At 40.0% G+C, this 21,049-nt stretch overlaps 1 protein-coding gene across 2 annotated transcripts; it reads left to right on the forward strand.

The window, feature by feature from the left end:
- Window positions 1-200: 200 nt before the first annotated feature.
- Window positions 201-19,816, forward strand: rp1l1b (rp1 like 1b). 2 transcript variants are annotated; one of them, XM_082505219.1, is made up of 5 exons: window positions 201-350; window positions 1,444-1,512; window positions 2,411-3,077; window positions 5,594-5,759; window positions 5,950-19,816. In XM_082505219.1, the coding sequence occupies exons 3-5, from the start codon at window positions 2,589-2,591 to the stop codon at window positions 17,925-17,927; spliced, it is 12,633 nt and encodes a 4,210-aa protein (XP_082361345.1). In that variant the 5' UTR covers window positions 201-350; window positions 1,444-1,512; window positions 2,411-2,588; the 3' UTR covers window positions 17,928-19,816. The 2 variants fall into 2 exon arrangements, with proteins under 2 accessions (XP_082361345.1, XP_082361344.1); XM_082505218.1 differs by lacking the exon at window positions 1,444-1,512.
- The last annotated feature ends 1,233 nt before the right edge of the window (window positions 19,817-21,049 follow it).

A 21,049-nucleotide genomic window follows, 5' to 3' on the forward strand; every position in this document is an offset into this window, starting at 1 on the left:
ACAGAGACAATATAAATAAAATATACGAAGGGGATAAATAGAATAAATAGGAATAAAAATAAAAATAAAAATAAAAATAACACCCTTTATGCAATGGTGAAGTCCAAGTCATGTGTCCAAAGCTTCAGCAGATTTCAGTCCAATCTCAGGGTGATTAGCAAGGCTTTTCAGTCTATCCTTAGCATCCCATGTATCTGATTAGCAGGTAGGCCCGCTTCCTCAGGGAGGACTTTTCATTGGTTTCTCTTTTCTTTCCTTGCAATAGCCATGGTGCTTCTCTGGGAGTTTACATCTCACATTCTATAGTTTTGGGAGTTGTTTTAATTGCCTGGACTATAACTGTGGATCATGTGAGTATACTGCCTCTGATTATGTGTATGCTTTTGACTGTAGTTACTACACATTTTGATTGAGCTGCTGCACTTAAACTTGCTGGTAAATTAATATAATTTCCACAGCAGAAATGCAATGACCACAACGATGAAATGCAGTTTCAGTTGTGTGAGATCACATTAAGTATTTAAGATATGCTGGGTAATTTTTTTTTTTCATGTTGTAACATTACGTATCAACCTCAGTGGACCCATCTGCATACACGAACTCTTCTATATATTGCAGTTTGGTGAAAAAGAAACAAATTTTGTAGGGTAGATAACTGGTATTTAATTTATTAAATTGAATATTACACTGAGGCATTTTTAAAAATAAAATATTATGTGCATTATGTTTGGAAATTGTTTATTTCCATAAACCATCCAGTTTATACAAGCACATATAAACTATCAGTTCACACTGATAGAGGAGACACCTGTAATGTGTGACACGAAACAGTGGCAGCATTCAGTGTCACACATAACAGGACACTGAGGTACTTATTAGTATAGAACACAGACGATATAATTAAGATTAAATACATTTATAAAAGAATCAAAATAAACATTTACACATAAACTAAGTGAAATGGACATTCATAATCCTGATTGTGGGCAACAAAAAACCCCTTTTCGACTCATGTTTTGGCTTCAATAATCAAAAACCTTTTGGGGGATATAAATGGATATTTAAATGTTAAACGACTTAAAAGTTAAACGACTAAAAATGGCAACATGACATGTGAGAATACAAAATAACTGGCTCTTCTTCTCTTTGGAAATGTTCAGCTTCAGGAAACACTTGCTGTTTGACTAAAAAAATTACTAATACAAGAACAAGGATAACAGCCAAGCCTGTTCTTTATAGGTGTCAGTCAAGCTTAGCCTATTTTACCATTTAAAAAAAAAAATCTGTGGCATTTTTATGTGCATTTCATAGTGGGCATGCATCCCTTTTCCATCCGGCAACAATGAATTGACTTTACGTCCAAGTATTGTCACAGTAAGGCTGCATTGTGCCTATTGCAGATATTTCTGCTTTTTTTAGGTAATCCTTGAATTTTAATTGCAGGAGAAGCTGTTCGAGAGTCTATTTTTGTCAGTGACAGGCGCAGTCGCTGAGGTAATGTCCACTTCGACTGTGAGCAGAGACTTAAGCTTGTTATTTAAAGTCACTTAAGGATTTATTTGTGGCTGTAGCCTCATTATCCCTGCCTTTATGCACTCTTTGATCTTCAAAGCAGTCTGTATATATGGCACATGCATGCTGCGTGTGTCACAACATAGAATGTCACATTTTTTGTTTGGGCGTAATTGATTTGGGTGTAAATCTCTTAATGAATCCGATTTTAACTGGAATATGTTTGTCTGTGTTTTTCAGTCATAAATGTGGACATGTAGAAATACTGAAATGAAAGCCTTACTGGAACATTGGCTAAACATATTAAAGGATAAAATGACACAACAGCTATTTTTAATTTTTTTTTTACAAATAAGACAAGATAAATGTAGAGCAGTATCAAACTTATTACACTAACACAGCGGTCCCCAACCTTTTTTGCTCCACGGACCGGTTTATGCCCGACAATATTTTCACGGACCGGCCTTTAAGGTGTCGCGGATAAATACAACAAAATAAAACTAGTAATGGTACCGAAAAAAAGAAGATTTATTCATAACACACGTGAAAAGACCCAGGAAAACCGAGTTAACGATAAAAACGATAACAAAATAACGCTGAAAAACGATAAAAACCCTGAAAACCATACATTTCACACCTGAGCCTCAACTCTCGACTCACGGCCCGGGGGTTGGGGACCGCTGTACTAACAGATTTTCATATTTCATCATCAGACAGTAGTCAGTGGATTTAAATTAGATTCAACAAATGTGGCCCTTTTTTCCCTCCACACCAGCTGTTTACTTGCTCAAATGTGATTGATCAAATGGAAAACAGAAAAACTGGTTTGTAAGATGTTTCTAATGTAATCTCCTTTCAACGCATGCATTTTCATGTATTTTTTCCACATTGTTTCTAGTGAGCGGAGGTTATGCAGATGTGCGGTGCAACACCTCACCCGAGGCAGCTGCAGAAAAACATGGCAACCTTTCAGGACTGTTTGCCAAAGCTGACCTGGCCCCTTCTTCTGCTCACCTGAGCTCATCCTTCCTCCATTCTGAGCACAAACCCAATCATCAACGTCACCACAGTCCAAAATGTCTTCCCACAGACGCCACTTTCACTGTTTTGACGCTGTAGGAGGCGAAGGCACCCACAGGTCTTCTATTCCTTTTAAGCGCCACAGCACCCGCTTACCCAGAATCCCCCAGCATGGCATGGTGGCCCATCATGAACCCACAGCCGAATGCTATGTTTGCTCAGAGTGTAGACACGCCCATGCCTTGGAAGCAGTAGAGACTCAGTTGTCACCTTTCTATCACACTCACCCGTCATGTCACCACCACAATCCACACCACTATGTTCTCAGTGGGCCGAGCAGGCCTGAAGAAACACCTCTGGGCCACGAACGTCATCATCACCGATACAGTAAGAAGCTGGTGTTGGTGAAGAACAGTGACCCCTCATTCAGAAAGACCATCATCTTGCACCGCAGGGGTCTACGCAGTTTGGGGCTTTTCTTAGAGGAGGTTTCCGAGCTCATGCAGTACCACATCAGGAAGCTGTACACTGTGGGCGGGCACAAGGTGAGGTCATAAACAGCTGGAGCTAGAAATTCACATATTAAGTTTTGGTTTCCTGATTTTCTCTCACAAACCTTCTGAATAAAAGGAGTTAGATAAGATTTTAGACAGGAATGGTTTCCTACTACTTTCAGGAAGAAGTTTTGGTTAGGACCAAGGACCATATGTTAATTAGGCACAAATTTTTACACTGCATGTCGATTATCCTGATGAAACCCTCTGGTTTATCCTGACTTGGAACCGGGACCATTGTGACCCCTGACACTGTATTCGTGTCTTAAACCAAGACTCTTTTGCATATAATCTAATTCTTTGGTCCACAGTACACACGAAGCTTGTGAATCCTGCAAAGCCATGCATTGATTTTCCTATAATAAAACATTATAAAAACCATTAGATCTCAAAAGAAGCGAACGCTTGCAGGAGATTTTTTTGCTCCTCCAACAAAGCATTTCAGTAAAAACAGGAATCTGCACACTAATACATTCAAATCTACAAGATTTTCTATTTTTACTTGGTGTTTAATTGCTCTATAAGCCTCTTTATTGTACAACAGGCACATTCATAATAAGTCAATAAATAAATAGCATCATTTCATCAACTTTGCAAATAGTTATAATCCCAGATAACATACTATGAGGGTGTGAGGGAATGAAATGGGGATATTCCCTCACCCATGCATTCAGATTGTAGAGATTGCTCCAAAACCCATTAATCTTGATCATATCAGTGCTATTTTTGAGAGAGAAGAAACAGGTCAACGTTGAAACTCCCCTACTTTGATACCAGAGGTGTCTCAGAAATGTGTCTTCCACCATGGCAATTAATTATCTTCACCTGGGCTTCGTGTGACCACAGATGAAGCCATTCATCTGCCTTTAACAGCAGTGGCTTTAAAATTCAGAACTGCACTGTCATCACAACGAGCCGTACACGAGCCAGATAAAAATCAACAAAACACTCAATACTTCGGGGCTACATGCTTTCACAGCATTTTATGACTGACAGTAGAGAACATGAGTATTTAATATTAAAAACATAGAAAGAACAATATTACAGATTCATAATATTCTAAGAGTGTTTTGGTCATTTAATTCTGTTATAGACATATTTAACATGCCTATAAGAGGATTTAATTAATTCATTTATTAATGCTTAACAAAATAAGTCCTTAAACCTTAAAAGATTGCATTCTCTGAAATCTGAAAAAAAGGATCACAAACAACAAACATATATTAACCAAGAAGGTTACTCCTGCTAGGCCTTTGTTTGAAAGGTTAGTACACACTCTGTACCCTGAGATTAATATGAATTGTTTCAGGTTAATCATCTCTGACGCAGGAGACAAGTCATCCTAATGCTGATAATTAGCTTGCATGATGTCCAGTTTTATTATCAAACTTTTGATAATAGCTGGAGGTACCCTAAAACTAACTAAATCTTTGTGTCTGAGCTTTATTAATATAGATGAATTACGCAGACATTTAGTCAAACTCTTTTGCACACTCAGCAAGCTGCCAGTACTGCTGAGCCACGCTGATGCTGCTCACAATGGCAGTTCATCATCGCACGAATGCACCGTCATTTCACAGAGATCATCCGGGATTAGGATAGATGCTTTGTCTTGACTCACTGCATGATTCACACCCTTCTTTGGCAGGGATTTAGAACTCTGCCGCTGTGCTCGAGAGGTGGCAGTGTCCTGACACAATGAAGATATTTATTATTATCATCATTACTCAATAAAAGAAAGACCCCACCTGACTAAAATCACCGTAACAAAATAACACTGAAATATTTTAAAATGTATTCATAATGTTAGGAAACAAAAACATGCAGTATTTTCCATTCTTAGTATGACATCCATTTTCACAAATATGTTGTTATGTAACCCCAATATGTACATCAGCTGCTGTCAAATCCAGGTCTCATCCGCTGATGGCTCAGCTCACGGCCCATCTGGGTATCCTTTCGCCAGGTCTTGTACAGGGAGCGCTATTTAAGTAATTTTAGCCTTCCTAGAGTTTCTGCAGGTGATGCAAGGCGCTCTATAGCCCACCTTCATCTCACCTCATCACTGTTATACTGTTTCTAAATTAGATTTAATTTAAATTAAATTAGTTGATCATTGTCCTCTTCACCTTAAGCTTTCTGTGCGGATGGGAAGGTGAGAAAGAGCCCAAAAACCAAAGGTATAACTTTTAACTGGTCCTGATTGAAATATGGGACTCTAATTAGTGTGCCAGATCAGATTGTTAAAGGGGGAAATGATGTTTCCCCTACAGTATATAGCGAGAAGCTATTAGATTGTTTTGGATCAAAACAATGGCAGCTAGAGATCAATCAGAATCTGACAACACTGATAAGGGTAACTTAATTTCACTCTTCAGATGGCATTAAATTCTTACTTTTGCTGATTAATTGTAATTAACGATGGCATTCTTTTTAAATCATCTTCCCTGTGTTCCTTTAAAGATAACAGCAAACTGTAAACAAACGTATTCGTTATTTGGTTTCAGATCGACAGCGTTCAGAGTCTTCTGCAGTGCCCCTGCGTTCTTGTCTGTGTCGGCCGGGAGCCTTCTCACCCATCGATTGTGGAGAACTTTCGGAAAACATCCGACGATAAACTTCCAAAGCTGAGTGTGAGGTCACGCTCCGGTGGCTGCACTGACGGACATGAGAGTAGGAAAAACTCTTAAAGTGATAATTACATTCTTACAAGTAGTAACTACAAAGTAGAAGTACTGAAAGATATGCTATGGATGGTTCTCTAGCATCTAAATTAAATGACTTTTGTTAACGTACACCTTTAACAAAAGGCCTAATTTGAAATATTTGTCTTTTTTCTTTAACTGCTGCATGAAAAATCAAGGACTCCCTTCAAAGAAAAGTGTCATCCATCCAAACCTGGAATCTGGAAACAAAGTTATCAGGCAGTCAGTGTCATCTGACAAGTCAGGCCCAGATGGAACTGATTCACCAGACAATGTCAACTCTTGCCCACCCACTGGTGATGGGGTGAGGGAAGATGATATAGAGAAATGTGTACGTGTTAATAAAGATGGCAGTTTATCAATGGAGATGAAAGTGCGCTTTAGACTGCAAAATGATGAAACAGTGCACTGGTCCACGGAAGTAAGAAAGACCACAGGCAGGACCTGTGACTACCACCAAGGAAACAATAACCCACACTTTCCGAGCTATCTTGAATCTGAAAACATCTCTGCTGTTCAGCCAGATGACCATTTCATGAGTCAGCACTATCAGAGACATCAAGAAGAACCTCATTGTCCTCACTGCTGCAGTCACTGCCAGGATTATGAAATCTGGAAAAATGTACCAAGAACACATGGGGCGAGTCGCCGCATTCAAACATCTAGCTCAAGTGCATCTTCACATACAGTGGTCTCTAGAAAGACAGTAGTATCTAGATCAAGCGAAGAGCTTACTGAACAAGTGGTGGAGACAGAGACTTGTGTGAAGCAGACTATTGAGGCAGCTGAAACTGTAGAGTATTGCACCATCGGGAGTGAGGCTTGCTCACCAAAGTGCAACGTGCAATCTTCCACTTTGTATAACTGTCTAAATGAGAAATCAGAACAAACAAGATCCATTACTAGGCAAAATCAACCCCAGAGTCCTCAAGATACAACATCCAATGCTTCAGGACAATCTAGCAAGTCAAAAAAATCTAAACCCTCACACGCTTGTCATTGTGGAGTATCTGAAGAAAATACAAAAGGACAAATCTACACCCGAGCTGAAGAGGAAGGCAAAATACAAAGAGATTGTTCAAGTGCCATGTCTTTAAAATCTAATGTCTCTTGCAGATCAACTGTGTCTGGCAAAATACAGGACCCAGAGACAAAGGATGAAGAGGAGAACAGGTCTAAAAGTGCCATGTCAGTTCATTCAAATGCCTCGACAAAATCCAAATCGGATGTTTTGGATGTTGCAGTTGGAGGATCTCAAGCATGTGATGACAATGGAACGCACAAAAGACCACTGAGCAGCATGTCTGTTAAATCCTCCAAATCTGAAAAATCTGTGAAGTCTGAGCATCAACAACATAAATCAGAGGAAGATGTTGAAGAAGAAAAACCAATAAGTCCCATCTCAGCAAAGTCAGAGATGTCTATTAAATCCAGAGGATCGAGGGCATCTTCTTTCCTAGGTGAAAAAGAAACAAAGGAGGAAGCTCAGCCGAGGACACCTAGTGTCACATCAGCTGCTTCAGATTCTTCTGTAGAGTCACCTGAGGCATCTGCAGAAAAAAGCATTCAAAAGCCAGCTGAGAATGAAACTGAACTGAGAACACAAAGCACCATGTCTGGGAATTCAAACACTTCAGCAACATCTACAGAGTCAAGCGCATCTGAAGATCCACATACAGGAAATGCAGAGGAAAGATCTGAAAGAACAGTAAGTGTAATGTCAGCTAGGTCTGTCAAGTCAAATGAATCTGCAACATCTAGAAAGTTAAACGTTGAGACAGAAGAGACAAGGGAGGCAACTGATGCCATGTCAGCTAACTCTAATTCATCAGCAAGATCTAAAGGATCCAAGAGGCCCGATCCTCCTGATGCAACTGAATGTGTTGGTTCATCAGATGACATAAATACTGAAGAGCAAAGCGGAGAGAGACCACAAAGCATACTGTCAGTCAAATCAGCAAAGTCTGTAAAGTCCAGTGTTTCTGCAAAATCCAGCAGATCCAAACACGGAGAACAGGGAGAGGAGAGGGGACCAAGTTCTTTGTCAGTAAAATCAGTTCAGTCCAATGTGTCAGGAAAATCAAAAGGGTCAAACACTTCAGCCAAATCTAATATGTCCGTGCCCACCGATATTGAAGCTGAAGAACAGGCTGCAGTTAATGATGAATATGAAGAAAGACCTCCAAGCAATACATCAACCACATCTGCTAAATCTTTAAAATCAAATGCTTCTGCAGTTACTCCTGAAAGCTGTGGTGATGCTTCTGAAGAAACTAATATTGAAGGTGAGACTGAAGGAGAATCAGTGAGCTCATTGTCAATTACATCAGATATTTCTGCAACATCGTTTAAATCAAAAGACGAAGGCACTGAGATGCTTCAAGAAGCAAATGATGAAGAGGAAACTGAACAAAGACCACCAAGCTGCTTATCAGCTAAATCACTTCAGTCACATGTTTCTGAAATATCTGCAGAGCGAGTACCAAGTGCTTTGTCAGCTAAATCAGCAAAGTCACGTGCTTCTAACACATCTAATAAACCAAAACCCTGTGAAGTTTGTGCTTGCCAAGCCAATGAAAGATATGGCGAAGAGGAAACTCAGGAAAGAGCACAGAGTGAAGTATCAAACAGATCTGGAAAGTCAACTAATTCTGCAAAATCTCCCAAGTCAAAAGATCACGAAGAGGAAAATATATCTCTTCATATGGAAAATGAAGAGAGAGCTCCAAGCAATCTGTCAGTCAGATCAGGAAAATCAGGAAAGTCAAATGCTTCTGCAGCATCTAAAAGATCAAAGGTTTCTGAAATTTGCTTGGAAGACTTTGCTGACCATCCCGAGGAAAGAATCGTTGAAGGTGAGAGTGAAGTGAGAGCAGTGAGTGCTATGTCTTCCAAGTCAGCTAAGTCAGATATTTCTGCCAGATCAAACAGAACAAATCATTCTGTTAATGGTCCAGGTAGCGAAAACTCAGAGAACTCTAATGAAGAAAATGACAAAGAGCAAACAGAACAAAGAGCACAAAGTAGCCTATCAGCCAAATCAGGTCAGTCACATATTTCCGACAGATCTAAAAGGTCTACAGATAGATCACCCAGCGCTTTGTCATCTAAATCAGCAAAGTCACATACTTCAAACAAATCTGTGAAATCAAATATTTCTGAAGTTCTGTGTAGTGATACTGATAAAATAGATGGTGAAGATCAAATTCAAGAGAGACCACAGAGTACAATTTCATCCAGAACTGAAAAATCAACAGTTTCTGCAAAATCTAGTAGATCAACGATATTGGAAGATAATATAGTTAGGGAACACACAGAGAGAGCTCCAAGCAATCTGTCGGTCAGATCAGAAAGATCAGCAAAGTCGAATGTTTCTTCAGCATCAAAGAGATCAAATGTTTCTGTAGCTGTCTTAGAAGACAATGTTGACCCTTCTGACGAAAGAATTATTGAAGGTGAGAGTGAAGATGGCACAATGAGATCAGCATCTGCGCAGTCAGATATTTCTGCCAGATCAAATAGGTCAAACCAGTCTGCTGATGCATCAACTAAAGAAAAGTCAGAGAGTGCTGATGAAGAAAATAACAAAGAGCAAACGGAACAAAGAGCACAAAGCAGCTTATCAGCCAAATCAGTTAAGTCACATGTTTCTGGTAGATCTAAAAAGTCTGCAGACAGATCACCCAGTGCTTTATCAGCTAAATCAGCAAGGTCACATACTTCAAACAAATCTGTGAAATCAAATATTTCTGAAGTTCTGTGTAGTGGTACTGATGAAATAGATGGCAAAGATCAAACTCAAGAGAGATCACAGAGCGCAATTTCAGCCAGAACTGAAAAATCAACAGTTTCTGGAAAATCTAGTAGATCAACAAGAATGGAAGAAAATAAAGTTGATCATGAGGAACCCACAGAGAGAGCTCCAAGCAATCTGTCAGTTAGATCAGGAAAATCAGCAAAGTCAAATGTCTCTGCAACATCTGGAACATCAGATATATCTGAAGCTCTTTTAGGAGACTGCATTGACAATACAGAGGATGTTAAGGGTGAAACTGAAGAGAGGGCAATGAGCTCATTGTCTGTCCAGTCAAATATTTCTGCAAGATCAAATAAGTCAAAACGATCTGTTGATGCTCCAATTAAAGAGGACAGAAAGATCTATGATGAAAGGGAAGAAAGAGCACAAAGCAGCTTATCAGTCAAGTCAGTTAAGTCACATGTTTCTGAGAGATCTAAAAATTCTGCAGAGAGATCACCCAGTGTTTTGTCAGTTAAATCCACTCAATCGCATGCTTCTGTAATATCGGTCAAATCAAATGCTTCTGAAGATCAGTCTGGCACAGTTGCGCATATTGCTGATGTAGGAGACCCTAAAGATGAAACTGAGGAAAGAGCACCGAGTGCAGTGTCAACCAAAACTGAAAAGTCAGCTATTTCTGAAAAATCCTCAGTGTCAAAAGTATTTCATTGTCCAGATGAAAACGATATCTGTGATCTGGAGGACCATGAAGATCGGTCTCCAAGCAATATGTCTGCCAGCTCAGCAAAATCAGCAAAGTCAAAGACTTCAGAAGTTTCAAAAAAATCTAAATCTTCTGCCATTCAATGTGATCGCATTGCAGAAAAGGAAAATAAAGAGGAGCACACTGAAAGCAGATCAGTGAGTTCAATGTCACTCCATTCGGCTGATTCAAATTTTTCTGAAATATCAGGTATATCAAAATGTTCAGCAGAGCCTCCAGCTGAAGAGAGAGTTGCCACACCTAAATCCCATGTATCTACTATATCTCTAAAATCTAAAGCTTCAAAAGTTGCTTCACAGCATAAATTACCAGCGCAAGGAAATGATGAGGATGAACCTCAAAACAGAGCAGAAAGTGCAATGTCAGCAAAATCCTCTATTTCTGCCAAATCCAATAAGTCAAAATTATTGGCTGCCCCAGTAGAAGAAATATCTCATGATTCTGATCATACTGAAAGACCTGTAAGCAGTAAATCACAGAGATCAGCAAAATCCACCAAGTCAAATGTTTCTGTGAAATCTAAGAAATCAAAAGCTACTACTATCCCTTCTGAACACAGCACTGAGATTGCTGATGCAGAGTCTGAGGGAAGAGCGAGCTCATTGTCAACACAAACGATAAGGTCAAATATTTCTTCAAAATCCAAAAAGTCAAAATGTTCTCATGTACCAAATTGTGAGACCTCCAATGAAGATAATGACAAATCACAAACTGAAGAAAGATCTCCAAGTGTAATGTCAGTCAAATCAAATATTTCCCATGTTACAGAAAGATCCAATGCCTCTGATATTACTGAAGACGTTGATGAAGTCACTGATGTGTCTGCTGAAGAGCATGTGGCAGAAGATGTAGTGAGAGCAGTTAGTGCCATTTCAGCTGGATCTGCAAAGTCGCATGCCTCAACACGATCTACGAAATCAAAAGGCACATTTCCAGGTGAAGGAAGTGCTGACGAAGAAAGCGCAAAGACAACAACAAGTTGTACATCAGCTAACAAAGAAAATGTAGAGCGAGCACAAAGTTCTATGTCAGCAAAGTCAAGTGGTTCAAGGAGATCTGCAAAAGGATCTCGAGCTTTTGCTGGAAATTCTGCTGAGGAACATGCTGAAGAAGAAACTGAGGAGAGGTCATCAAGCAGCGTGTCGGCCAAATTAAACAATTCAAATGTTTCTGTGTCATCAAGGAGCTCGACAACTTGTGAAATATCTTCAGAATACAACAATGCCAATGATTTGGAGACTGTACAGAGATCTCTAAGCTCCTTGTCAGCAAAATCAGCCCGATCCACCAAATCACTGCAATCCAACATTTCTTCAAAAACTGCTAAGTCAAAACCCTCTGTAGGCAAAGAAAATCATGAAGCCAATGTGGAGAAAGAAACAACTGGTCCCTCCATTATATCTACTGAAAATTGTTTAAATGACACTGATGAAAATACAGCAGAAGACTCAGAGAACAGAGCAATGACCTCAATGTCTACCGAGTCAAATGCAACATCAGTATCTGCAAAAACAAGAACTTCTCAAAAATCAGGGAAATCAAAAGTGCTGGAGCAGGTAGCTGATAAGGCAGATCCAGCACAGAGGAGTCCAAGTGTTTTATCAGTGAAGTCAAACACCTCAGGAAGAACAAAAAAATCAAATATATCTGGAACAACCACCACTGAAACGGTTGGACATGAAGAAGAAGCTGATGACAGTGCCATGTCAACCAAATCAGTTAGTTCATCAAAGTCAAATAAATTACAAGGTCCAGAAATCACTACTACAAACAGTTCTGGCCATCCTAATGAAGAGAATACTGAAGAGATATCTGAGAAAGCACAGAGTGCTGTGTCAGCAAAATCAAAAAGGTCAGTAAAATCAACAAAATCTGACATTTTAAGCAAATCAGATGTCCCCATCGTGACCGTTGGGGAAAATGAAACCAGAGCACCTACAGCCATGTCAACGAAGTCCAAGGCTTCATCATCTTCAAAAAAGTCCAAAACATCTGAGATCAGTGGAAAGAAAAGTGCCACAACTACAGATGTCTCTTCTGAGCGGACCAGTGTTTCTCCACTAAATTTAGAAGTAATGAAGCCAAAGGAAAAGAGCCGATCTACTGCCAAATCAAACTCTGGAAGACATTCAGCAATGTCAGAAACAAGTCAGAGAGCAAAGCAGCAGAAAGAAAATGAACAACATGTCATATCTCACACAGAGTCAAATGAAAGTAACTTGTCACAAACTCTGTCTAGTTCAGATATCATCAAAGAGATGTGTGAGTCTCCAGCACACAGTCACTCAAAACGTAATGTTCCTCACAAGATAAATGGTGACCTGGATACTAAGGAAAGTGGTGGAAGTGTCACTGACAAGAAAACTGACAGAAGCAGCAAATATCTGCATAAGAGCACCGAAGTTGATGATTTTGACCTGGTCCCATCCAGCCTACCCAACGCATCCCCTACTGAGGTTGTAAACGAATGGCTGAAATCACTGCCAGCAGAGGGTGAATTAGAGGACGTAGAGGAATTTAATGAAAACGGCGATGGACCAAAAACTGTCCCCACAACAGAAGAAATTAACACAGCGGATACTGTTAACAATCCAACTGAGAATTCAAAAGGCCCAGTAGAAGGGGAGGCAAAGAAATGTCTTCCTAATAATGACTGCGAAACAAGCAAAGAAACACCAAAGGAAGATAACACCTCTACTGATGCAGACAATGCCTCAACAGTATTTAACTCTTCCATACAAGTGATGAAAGTCCTTTTAAATCCGAAGCTAGACAGATGCAACAGTTTACCAGAAATTTCTCCAGCTTATGGACGTAAACTGAGCTCCTCAGCTAGAGGTTTTTTGGATTGCCTTGTGAAGCTGCAGCTAATAGACCATGATCCAAAAAATGCCAATGAAAAAAATGAAAGGTATCAAGAACTCATGGGTATTCTTCAGTCCCTTTGGCTTTGTGATCCTCCTGAAAATGAACATGCATTACGGAAAGATGATCACCATTTTGCAGATGATGATTTCAATCATACGTCATCGTCTGGCGTGGATGTCAACAGTGGCTCCACAGGCTCCGGGAACAGCAGTGATGGTGTAAAGAGTGGCAATGACGTGAATGGTGATGTTTCTGAGCCTCACGCCACTGTGGATATGTTTAAGAAGGTACAACAAGGGTGTGAAGTTGAAACAGATGCAGATGTTCAGAGCACATCAGTAAGAAAGGCAGAAGGAATGTGTGAAGATGAGCAAAAGGAAGATTATCCAGCAAGCAGTGATAGTCCAAGAGAACAATCTGAAACACCACATTCCTCAAACGAGAGTGCAAGAAATTTCAGCGAGGGCCAAAAACTTCCAGAAGCTGAAACCGATTCTTCAGAGAACAGCAACTCTGAGAGCCTTCTCCTCATAGAAAGAGAAGAGCTAGCTAAAATGATTTCACAAGATGATCCTGCTTGGGTCTTAACCTTATTAAATAAAATTGAAAAACAGTTCATGACTCATTATATCAAAGCGATGAATGAGTTCAAAACTCGATGGAACCTGGGAGATAGTGAGCAACTTGACAGTACGATTAATGAACTTAGAGCTGAGGTTCACAAAAGAATCCAAGCAAGTATTGACAGAGAACTGTGGAAAATTCAAGGCCAAAAAGGCCAACCGAGACCTCCAAGAGAGACAAAATCCCGTGTTTCAACGACACAAGCAGAAGAGAGAAGACGGAAACTGAAGGTCAACCTCAAACCATCGACTGATTCACATGCAGAAAAAAGTGACGATTCAGCAACAGGAACGTCTTATAGTGACCAGCGCAGTGAAAACGGCGATGAATGCTGTCAATGCGAATCGTGCATTAAGAAAAAAATGACGTGTAGGACACCTCTTCAGGGAGATTCGATGACACCTGTACCTGCTGCCACGGCAATCAAGTGTGCATCTCACCCTGGAAATATTCATGAAACTCAAGCGGCAGAAACCCTTGTGGAAAAAGTTATTGTTAAAGCTTTAAGGGAAGTGCGAGAAGTACATCCAGGCCCTGAAGATATCTCTGAATTTGCAGCAGATGAAAAGGAAGCAGATGATATGAGTCAAGATGCAGTTCGTGATGAGGTTTCTGAAAAGAATGACGCAAAAGAACATGTTGCCAAAGAAATGCCTGAAAAAACTGTTGCTGAAGAAAATAAGGAGGAGAATGATGCCAATGACATAGGTGATGAACTGCGAAAACAAAAAGGTGATAAAACAAGCGAAGATAAGACTCAGAAAGAAATGTCAGTGGAAGAGTCGTTTTTGGCATCAACAGCTAAACAGGAATATGACAAAGGAGGAGCAAAGAATAAATGTTTGATAGCAAAGAACATAATACTGCCATCAATGCAGCTGATCATGCAGAAGATGAGGGCTAATGAAAAGGATGCCACAGCTGATGAATTGTTACATGAACCAAAAGAATCAGGAAAAATTGTGCAAATTGTATCCACAAATGGAGAAGAATTTGCTGAAGCTATCAGGTCAAATGATGAACTCCCAAAACAAGAAGATGGTGTATATTATAATAAGAGTGCTCTAATAAAACATATTGTGGTTACGAGTGAAGATGACCCTAAGGAAGACACAGTAGAGACTTCAACAGAAGAGACTACTCTGACATCTGATGCTAAACATGAACCTGAGGAAGAAGCAGCAAAGAAGGAATGGTTAACCGTAAAGAATACATTGCTGCCATCAATGCAGATGATCATGCAAATGAGAATTCGGAAAGACCAGCTGATGAAAGCAGATGGAAGTGATGCAACAGCTGATGAACCGCTAAATGGACCAACAGAAGAAGATGAAAGTGAAGACACTGAAGCCTCAAGTGAAGATAAGTCTAAGGAAGATGTTGCTGAAGGTACCATGGTTCAAGATGAAGACACACACGTTGCAGGAGCAACAGCTGAACAAAATCCGATGCCAGAAGAAAGTAAATCAGGGAGGTTTAAGGTAAAGAAGAGAGTGCATATGATGCAGGAGGAAGCAGTGAATGAAGACTTAGCTATAGTTGATGAATTTTTAAAAGAAGAAGAAGAAGCATGGTGTAAAGGTAAACTTACTGCAGAAAATGAGACTGCCAGTTTGAGTGAAGATGAGTCAGATGAGGAGTCTGCTGAAGATACTACTACTGAAGATGAAAATACAGCAGTAGAAGCCACCACAGAAGGGAAAGATGAAGTCTGGGAAGAAAAAATACTCCCTGAAGAAGAGAAAATGTCTACCGTTAGTGAAGACGAGTCTGCAGATGAAAGCACTGACACAGCTACAGGTGACGAATCTACAGAAGAACCAGGTGACCCGGCAACAACTGAGGATGAGACAGCTGCAGAAAAAGAGACTGGTCTCACAAGAAAAGCAGAATCAAAGCATGAAAATGCTGAAGATGAGATTGAAAACAAAGATACTGCTATGGTATCCTCAACTGATCATGAATCAGAGAGTGAGGAAGCTGTGGAATCACTGAAGGTTGATGATGGAGAAGAGACTGATGCTACCAGCGAAGATGACTCTGACGAAGATTTAAATGCCACCACAAATGAAGAAGAAGAGGAAAATGATGTCACAAGTAATGATCTGTCAAATGAACCATCTGAAATAGCAACAACTGAAGATGAGTTTCTTGTAGAAAGAGAGACAGCCGCTACAAGTGAGCATGAACTTACGGAAGGCACTTACGAAGCATCCACAGCTGAAGATGAAAATGTAGCTGTCGAGAGCAGCATGGTGGCCACAAGTGAGCGTGAATCTGAGGAAGACGAGGTTGTGGAAAAAGGAACAGTCACTGATGAAGAGAAGATCCCTGCTATCAGTGCAGAGGAGTCTGAGGGTGAAAACAATCACACGAACAAATTGTCAGAAGAACCAGATCGAGCAGCATCAGCTGAAGACAAGACAGCTGTAAGTGAAGAGATTTCTTCAGCAGGAAAAGGTGACTCAAAGGATGAAACTGCAGTGGAAGCAACTGACAATGAGGAAGCTGTTAAAGCAGAAGATGCTGACAATAGTGAAGAGATTGGTGCTGTCACTGAAAATGATTCAGGAGAGGACCTAGATGCCACCACAAATGAAGATGAGACAACAGAGGAGGATGACACCACAGAACCAGCTGAAGAAACAACCGAAGATGAGCGGGTGATCGAAACAGAGATTGCTGTTTCAACCGAGAATGAACCTAACAGAGGCGCTGCTGCTGAAGAAAACGTGGAAGGAACCACAAGTGACAATGAAGCTGAAGATTATGGTGCAGCAGAAGAGGCTGCAACAACTGAACATGACTCAGACACAGCAGTGGCGGTGAACACCGCCAGCGCAAGTGAATCTGAGTCAGAAGATGAGGTTTCTGAAGCAAAAGAGAGTGCTGTCACAAGTGAAGATGAGCTGAAGAAAGCTGCTGTTGAGGTCGCTCAGGAAGAGGCAGCAGAAGATGTGACAGATGCCGAGCACGAATTTAACAAAGACACCAGTTCAGATGAGTCGGACGTGAAGGGAACGGATGAAAAACTAAGTGAGGGTGAGATTGCTGAGCAAAAGGAAATTGCTGCCACAAGCGAAAATGAAATGGCAGAGGAAGCAGATGAAACCAGTGATGAGTCAGACAAGACAGAGTCGTCTGAAAAGATCGGAGAAAGCAGTGCTAATGAAGAATGTAAAGAAGAAGAAAATGATGAAGATAACAGTAAGAAGCTAGTAGAAGGTGAAACAACTGGAGATGAATCGGAAGAACCTGGAAAGGAAGCGGTGGAATCTGGTGAAAATGAATTGACTTGTGAAGATTGCACAGAGGCTTTAACAACAGAGGGCGAGACTGAAAAGCATGAAACCACAGAGGAAGACTCAGGACAGCCTGAAGCAGGAGAAAATGAGACTGATGAAAGTGACAGCAGGGAAGAATCTGGAGCAGAAGGTACATCTGCAGGAGAGGAGGCTGAAGAAACTCAAACGGGAAAGGTGGAATCTACAGACGATACAGAAGATGAATCCGAGCAAGATGAAGGACAGAATGCTGTCAGTGAATCAGAGGATAATTCCAACAAACCAGAGAGTGGATGCCCAGAAAGTGATGTCACTTGTCAAGAAGATACTAATGATGTAGTGGAGCTTAAACCAGAAGAGGATGAGGAGATGGAGGAAAAATCAGAAACCAAAGAAGAAATCAGAGAAAACAACCCAGAGGATGATGTTACACAATGTGAATGTATTAACATCCCAGATGGAAGTCATGATAATAATGAAGAGGATTCCAATGCTTCTGAAAAGGAGGATGAGGAAACCGAGACACCCAATGAAGACTGGAGTGAAAAACAGGGAGATTCAGCTGATGGAGAAGACGAAGCAGAGGAAGACTCAGATGAACCAGGGGAAGAAAGTGGTGACATACAGCTTCCTTTGGTTACCAGCAAGATAGACAATCAAGATGTAGCTAACATAGTACCTAAGGAAGCGCTAAAGCCACTTGATACTTTGATCAAAAAGACCGCAGAATCTGAGGACGGCACTTACGCTGACATTGAAGATTCAGAGCCTGAAATAAACAGCCAAGATGACATTAAAAGCCTTGAGACAAAGAGTGTGAAAAAGAAGTTGTTTTGAATTGACCGTGACTCTGCCAAAGCTGAAGGTGACTGATAGAGAGTGAGACATGGGAGAAAAAAACGAGGGGTATTCTTAATATTTTAGGTTAGGTCTCCTAAATGAAAAAAAGCAAAAGGATTGATGTAGATTATCCTAAATCTTAAGTAGCACTATTAGGCTCTACTTAACAAGTACTAAACATGACAAGCACACAAGATGAGATACTACAGCAAATTCTAGTATCTGCAGAACACAAACTGCTCATGCAACAATATGAAAAACTTGAATGTATATAATGCATATCTAAACTAAATCATAGAGTATTTTATTACATATCACCTGCAATTCTGAGCCTTAGACAGAACACGGCACTGTTTATGAGCTATGCTTTCCAAAACTTGACAGTATGGTCCCGTTCCTGTGAACAACTTACAAATGTCACACATGCACACACATACTGCAATTTTTGTCAGAATTGCTGCAGTTCTTTTACATGTTTTGCTGCTTAACATTTTCTGCAGGACTGTGGGTGTTTTGAATGTATCCTATTTAACCAAATAGGTTTTGATTCTACTATAAGCATGCAAAAAAAATATGTAATTTTCCATAACCCCAAAACTGTTTGGGTGCTGTGTATAAAAAGTTCTTTAAAAATCAATTGAGATCTTTATTTATTTATCAGATTTTTGAAATATATAATTCTCAGGTTCAATATATTTTGTCTTTGAACCTTTTCTAATCAATTATATATGGATTCTGGCTTCTACCTGTCTTATACAGCACCCACACTCTTTTGGAAAGAAAGCTTGTAAAATAAGTTTTCTCAGCAACCTGGAAAAAACGAATTATATTTATTTATGTGTTTGGTGTACTGCTGTGTATGTAATATACTCTTGTACTCTAGTGTTGCATATACAAAGCAAAACTTGAAGATGATCGCCATCAGTGTAAGCAGATGGTAATGAAAGCCAGAGCTGGGTTTTATGTATCACAACATCCTGCCCTTATGTATTTTAGATGATTCAGCTGTAATTACATGAAGAATCTATGTGATTTTCTGTGGTACAGGGAATTACCTTTGCTCAGTGTACTGCACATATTGATATTAAACATACTTGAAAGTAATTTTATTGTTCTTTTATAAGCTGAGATTTCACACAACAAATTAAGGCTTCCAAATAAAATGTTTAACTTAAAAAAAAATCTCCACTACATAATAAGCACGCTACCTATAATAGATCGCAACTACTTTCAGTTACTCCCTTACCACAAGGGGTCACCACAGTGTGTGGGGCTGCATGTTTAATTTGTCAGAGTTTTATGGTGGATGTCGCTCCTGACACATTCCAAAGGGGATTTGTGTCTGGCTGGAATGGAACCAGGAAATTTTCACTTGCCAAGTGTGTGTGTTAACCACTACACTATGGAACTACCTATGATAGATTAAAATTATTATTATTTTTTTATATATATACATTGTTTGCTATGACTATTTTTTATAAAGCATGGTACAGTTTGAAATACTTTATACTAATAAGTCATCACAATTTACTGTGAATTAAATAAAATTAAATAAAATTTTATTTACACAGCACAAAATCACAAAATCACTTTATATTGTAAAGTTAAGACTATTTCTAATGCAGAACCCCAACAACCAATAACTTCCTATCAGCAAACATCTGGTGACAGCGGGAAGGAAAAACGCCCTTTTAACAGGAAGAAACCTCTAGCAGGACCAGGCTCAGGGAGGGGCAGCCATCTGCTGTGATTAGTTGAGGGGAAAAACAGGACAGAAGACACGCTGTAAAGGAGAGCCAGAGATTAATAATAACTAATGATTAAATGCAAAGTAGTGAGAGTGAAAGAGTTGAGTGAACAAGAAACACTCTGTGCATCATGGGAAGCCCCAGCAGTCTAGGCCTACTGCTGAGTAACTAAGGGTTACATGGTCACTTGATCCAGCCCTATATAGTACATTTGCATCATGACTGAAATCAGCCCACTGAAGGAACAATGGGCTAGGAGGTCAGTTCCTTAATCATAATTATGCAAATTCTCATGACCATTCATCAACAACCACTAATCAAAGCCCACTGATCAATGACCATGAGTACCATTCACAGAGAGTTGGGGAATGGCTCTGTGTTAAGCTTGGGGAAACTTGCAGTCAGCTGAGATTGAAGAAGTCACTTGGATGAGTGACGAAACGTTTCTCCCACTGAAAACGCTACATCCAGATGAACAGAATAAACTTTTGGTAACTGGCAATAGCTGATAAACAGAGCGGATGGATGTGCCTCTCTCAGTGTTTCCATTTGCAGTCGATCATTGCTGTCACTTGCAGCACTCTTTTCCATCTAGCTAATTGAAATAAGAATATAGCTTGTACTCTCTTAAGTCATTCCAGGTGCACGTGCCATCTGTGTCCAAGAGTTCCTTGCTCTACAAAGCAACACTCACAAGTGCAGTTATGTGGAGTGCAGTTTGTTTGCTTTTTCCCCCTCTATCTTTGCACAGACACGAGGGCTTCTGTGGTGTAGTGGTTAACACATTCATCTTGCTTGCAAAAGATCTCAGATACTACCCCACTCAAGCTAACTACTACTAGTGCTGGTTGCAAGCCCAAATAAATGGGATGACTGCATCAGTAAGGACATTCAGTGTTGAATCTTTGCGAAGTCATGCATATCAATCAGCTATGGTGACCCTTTGGGAAATAACTGAGTATGCAAAAATTGAAAATGGAACTTCATTTTATGGGTGTATGGGTGCAACATACACTCATACAAAACCATGGGTGCAACATAAAAGTCCCTCCATGACTAGCTTACACTCTTATAGATAAAACAGCAAGCTAGCTGCTATAAAAATAGGCATATAAAATCTTAACAACTTTTTTAAAATTCTTCTGTGTTTGGGTGTTTTCACATTCTGGTCTGGAATATGAATATGGACCAGCACAAGTAGTCTGGTTACTGCGTAGGACTGTTATGAAAATGCATGTCTTACCACATCCTTAGTGAGACAGGCAAGTGTGCAGACAAGTGTGTAGCATGTCGCTAACAAGCTGGCACAGCTTCTGCCTATCCAGGACACTGCTGAGTCATTTAGTTAGTCTAGCAAATTTGACTGTGTCA

Source organism: Aulonocara stuartgranti (genome assembly GCF_965226115.1).
Source record: "Aulonocara stuartgranti genome assembly, chromosome: 15".
In the NCBI taxonomy this organism is placed as follows: domain Eukaryota; kingdom Metazoa; phylum Chordata; class Actinopteri; order Cichliformes; family Cichlidae; genus Aulonocara; species Aulonocara stuartgranti.

Bases quoted from the DNA above. Each gene is read 5' to 3' on its own strand.
- rp1l1b (XM_082505219.1), top strand. From the start codon at position 2,589: ATGTCTTCCCACAGACGCCACTTTCACTGTTTTGACGCTGTAGGAGGC. The intron at 3,078-5,593 runs GTGAGGTCATAA...ATTTGGTTTCAG, and splicing joins ACACTGTGGGCGGGCACAAG to ATCGACAGCGTTCAGAGTCT. The intron at 5,760-5,949 runs GTAGGAAAAACT...TGAAAAATCAAG, and splicing joins CTGCACTGACGGACATGAGA to GACTCCCTTCAAAGAAAAGT.